At 45.1% G+C, this 5,000-nt stretch overlaps 1 protein-coding gene across 1 annotated transcript in view; it reads right to left on the bottom strand.

The window, feature by feature from the left end:
• The window catches only part of kcnh8 (potassium voltage-gated channel, subfamily H (eag-related), member 8), a 149,479-nt gene that overhangs the window by 41,957 nt on the left and 102,522 nt on the right, over positions 1-5,000 (bottom strand). Inside the window, exons 16-17 of the mRNA XM_063185098.1 lie at positions 1,982-2,196; positions 1,458-1,489 (exon numbers count right to left, since the gene is read on the bottom strand). Of these exons, the coding sequence (XP_063041168.1) occupies positions 1,458-1,489; positions 1,982-2,196 (247 nt within the window). The remainder of the gene's footprint in view (positions 1-1,457; positions 1,490-1,981; positions 2,197-5,000) is intronic.

The raw sequence follows: 5,000 nt of genomic DNA, 5'->3' as shown, positions 1-5,000 counted from the left end.
GGATGTTTACTATATGAGTGGTTCAGGCTGTCTGTAATAGCCTGTTGTGTAATGGGATGTTTACTATATGAGTGGTTCAGTCTGTGTGCTGCCAAACAGAGTCTGCTGAGGGCTATTGCCTTCCTGCCCCAGATAACACATTAGGATAACAAAGGAACCGCTACTACTCTCTTTTCAATAGATGACACGCACATGCACACACGCACACACGCACACACACACACATACATGCAGGCACACACACACACGCGCGCGCGTGCACGCACACACACACACACACTTACGCACAAATGCATGCGGGCATGTATGCACGTACACATCAGTGCTTGACACTAACTTTTTCGCTTACCAGCCATTTTGGCTAGTGGTTTTCCTGACTCACTAGCCATTGGGCCTTTTCACTAGCCATAATTTTCTTAACCATCATAGCAGCTTTAAAGAATTATATAATAGGCTGTAATAATGTAATGTAGGCTAATATAATATAATATAATATAATATAATATAATATAATATAATATAATATAATATAATATAATATAATATAATATAATATAATATAATATAGGGCTTAATAATTAGCCTATAATTGTTAGGCCTATTAACTGGTCCATGCATGCATGCTATGGAAAGAACAGATTTACTGATCTGAGGAATTGGCCGGCATAGGCTATATTGACCATGCAGAAACACCAAGCACAGTGTTGTGGAAGGGCACAAATGTAAGCTACACGGGAGCAAAATATTTTCGCCTTTGATCTGAAAGGCACTTTCTTCATATCATATAGGCCATCTATCTGTGGAGGTTGCCGTCCAAATTGATAGCAAAGTAGATAGCAAAAGTCATTGCCAAGTTCGCCTCTCCTCGGTCATGGATGTGGAATAACACCTCTTCTGGAATATTTTCTTATAGTATCCACTAAAAAGCGCACACAGACGCGGTAACAAGGCCTACAGAAGGGGCTACGATTTCCTTTCATTTCGTTTAATATTGAGTTGTTTAAATAAACGGACGCAAGGCGAAACGGGCAAGGGACGTGCTTTAGTGCAGTCTGGAAGGCTACAGTAGGCTACTGCTCGTTGTTTAAGCCCGGTTTGACAGTCGGGAACAACAGCACAAGAAACATGGAGGAGTATTAAGGTATGAAGACATACAGGCAAGTCAGAAAAATTAAACCGAACATTATTAATACCGCTTGTGTCCTTGTCTTATCACTGCGCTTTAGTCTCGAGACTTTCACAAGACAGGCTGGCGTGTTTTCCTCTCGCCTTGGTCATTTTAATATCCACTACTACTAAGTATTGAACTAATGAGAGATCGCAAAACACGTCAGTTGAGATGAACTTCGCTAGCCTACTTTATTTTCACGACAAGGTTTTCAGTGACATTTCCAAACACGCTGATATGCCGGTAGCCCGTTGCCACTCCTCTTCGCAAGACTAGTCGCTCCACAGACCTGTACAGGTCTGCGAGTCGCTCTATCAGATTCTTGGCATGCGTGACACACAGGTGACACGTGACACAGGTGCTTCATGGGTATTGTAGGCTCGCGAAATCGCATTGTATTGCTTTTGTAGCAAAGACGGTCCGAGGAAAAAAACTACAAAATGCGTGCCTCATCATTCAGAATAGTAACGGACCCGCCAGAATGGCTAGTGAACCTTCGGTATCTACTAGCCAACGCCGATATTCACCCGCATTTGGCTACCTGGCGTGTGTTAGTGTTAAGCCCTGGTACACATGCATGCACACACGCACACACACACACACACACACACACACACACACACACACACACACACACACACACACACACACACACACACCATATCTACTCACATGGTTCTCCTGTCCTTCTCGTAGGTTGTATGTGAGGTCCTGCTGTATGTCTTTGCAGAAGCGTTGACACACACACACACACACACACACACACACACACACACACACACACCCCGTCACACACACACCATATCTACTCACATGATTCTCCTGTCCTTCGCGTAGGTTGTATGTGAGGTCCTGCTGTATGTCTTTGCAGAAGCGGTGTGAGTACTCTGGGTAGAGGTCCAACACCTCGTGCAGGCCCCGCAGGTTAATGCACTGCAGGTCACAGTAGGTCAGAGACTTGACGTCCGCGTTGGTCTTGATCACGCGGTCCGCCACGCTCATGTTGGCACCAATCAGGTCTCCTTTACCTGTGGGACGCACGCACGCACGCACGCACGCACGCACACACGCACATGCACGCACACACACACACGCACACACAGACACACACACACACTTTACTCCTCTGATATTCCGCGCCGGTTCGACAGTCCTATAGGCAAAGCACTGTCACTCACTTCTGCAGAACAATTCACCTTTTTCCCAATGATTCTCATTTCCTCTAACAGTAGAACGTGCGTTCTCTATATAGTGAGACGTCTCCGCATCTACCTCAGAGAACTCATTATGTCATTATGTCTCATGGACCCCCTCGAAAATGAAATATTATATTTCAAGGGGCGGGGGTGGCTTAGGTGGTAGAGAAGCCGTTCGGCATCCAAAAGGTTGCAGGTTCGAGCCCCGTTCAGCCTGACCCCATCGATGTGTCCTTGAGCAAAATACTTAACCCCAACTTGCTCCTGGTGATATCCGTGCGTGGCAGCCACTGCCACCGGTGTGTGAGTGTGAGTGTGAATAAATGTGAGGCATACAATGTAAAGCACGTTGAGTGTTCGAAGGAGTGGAAAGTTGCTATATAAATGCAGTCCATTTACCATTTACCATATCCCCCCAAGACGAATAAATTGAAATAGGTAACATATAGCTCTGTTCCATATGCAACGTAGGCCTATATCTGCTTGGAATGCCTTGAATCATGAATCATATCTGCAAATATTCCTGTACTTTGGTCCTCCAGAGTGGCCATGACATTTGACATTCCATGAATTCTTCAAGTTTCATGGCAAGTGTCATAACAACTGAGTATTTTTGTGCAGTTACGACATCTCAAACCATGTCCAATACGTCTGTCTGTTTTGTCTTACAACCTAAAAACGCAGTCACGTGTAATTACTGCACTTATCATTGAAGCAGTGGTTGAGGAGCAGACAGTAAGGGCGTATTCAGACCAGGAAAGTCCGATAGTTCACTTTGTTTGGTCCGAACCTAATTCTAAAAATTTGGTGCGGTTGGCTTTCAGACTGTGTACATTTCAGTAAGCGGACCAAAATCGACAAGAAAGCCACGCGCCCTGAGGTCGTTCAGCTATTGGTCAGAAACGACACGCGCAACAAGTTAAGGCCTACAAGCATCCAAAGAGTTCAGCAGCATGTAAAATAAACGTTCACGGCATGTATGGCATAGCGCTCACACGAAATATAGCGCAGACTATCTGAAGCTCATGACATGAAGGGAGTCTTCCTGAAAGCCAATTGATTGATCCCGCGAGTTGGGATAGCCACATTTTATCCCTGTTTCTTTCTTTCTTTCTTATAATGTCATATAGCGTGCGGGCGAGATTGCTGGCTGGTTTAGTCATCAATATTAGGATAACCACCTCCCTGCAATCAGTGTTATACACTTGGGATGTCTGGGAACAACGCAAAACAGGCTCAATTGGCGAGCTTATTCCACGCACCACGCCATTCTTTCTTCTCGAAAATAAACAGTGCGCTCCACTGTCATTTGGATACGTTTGTATTGGAATATTGGCTACCATTTGCAGCAATATTTCACGCACTCCATCAAGAAAAAAGTAACATGATGAGCACGGGCATAGCGTTTGGATCATACAAACTTGCCAACATGCCACCACAGCGGTTAAAGTAATGAATTACCTTCGTTGTCTTCATCACAACTTCTTCAAGTAGCTTAGGCTATTCCACTAGCCTACATCCATCGGCATACAGACTGAGACTCCCAACGGAGTTCGCTCCCGGACGTGCGGTCCCCGGTGTTTCTATCACTCCCGGACTTGCGGTCCCCACCCGATTATATTTCACGTATTATCATATACTGCCACATACAAGCAATTTAGGGTTAGGTTTAGGTTTAGGGTTAGGGTTAGGGTTAGGGTTAGGGTTAAGGTTAGGGTTAGGTTTAGGGTTAGGGTTAAGGTTAGGGTTAGAAACAAAAAACTAACATCAACAAGATAACTGGCTCCGTAATATGGCGGTGGTACCGTTAGTCTGGCTAGTGGGAGCGAGATGAAATGGGAGTGTAATGAGATGGGAGCGTGAATCTGGGAATCCATCCATCCAACGTACGTCTAGCAAGCCAGGGGGATAAGTGCCAACGTCGTAATTATTGCTATCATTATCAGAATCCATACTGTGCGGACTACAGTGTTTTCTTCCGTTTCTTCAGTAGATGCTTTTCGGATTTGCCCCAATCAACATTTAAAATGCTGTGATAGGTAAATTAACAGTCTCTTTTTCCTTTCCTGTGCTCCACTGACAAGCCATCCTCATTGAAAATATGAATGACCGTAGCCTACAATAATGTAGCCTACGCCCACGATTGCGATAGTTTAGGCTATTATTTTATTAATATTAGGCTAATATTGTTGCAAACAAACCACTCTGTCGAATTTACACCAAAGACATGGACATGACAAGTTGTGGAGTCGCTTTGTTTACACTCTGTTTCCCATTAATCTCGAAAAACGACGGAAGCTCCCAAGGTACAAAAAAGCAAAAAGTCTGGGATTAGGTCCGGTCTGCTTTCACACCTCCAAAAGGTCCGCACCAGGGTTCGTTTGATCCGGACCGAGTCCGACCTTTCAGCTCGGTCTCGGTCCGCTTGTTTGGTCCGGACCAGGATTCGCTGGTTTGTATTCAGACCATCCCAAAAGGTCCGAATCTGGTCAGTTTGGTCCTTTGGTCCGGACCAAACGTGGTAGGTGTGAATACGCCCCTAAAACCAAGCAAGAACACAGAAACTACATTTTTGTGGTGCAAAGACAAATGGATGTTGTTTGTAGCCTCCTACTGCAGATGGGGTCGCCGGCAAG

The sequence above is a fragment of the Engraulis encrasicolus genome, chromosome 20 (assembly GCF_034702125.1).
Source record: "Engraulis encrasicolus isolate BLACKSEA-1 chromosome 20, IST_EnEncr_1.0, whole genome shotgun sequence".
Classification (NCBI taxonomy): domain Eukaryota; kingdom Metazoa; phylum Chordata; class Actinopteri; order Clupeiformes; family Engraulidae; genus Engraulis; species Engraulis encrasicolus.
The sequence above is the reverse complement of the archived record's forward strand: the minus strand, read 5'-3'. Positions and strand labels throughout refer to the sequence as shown.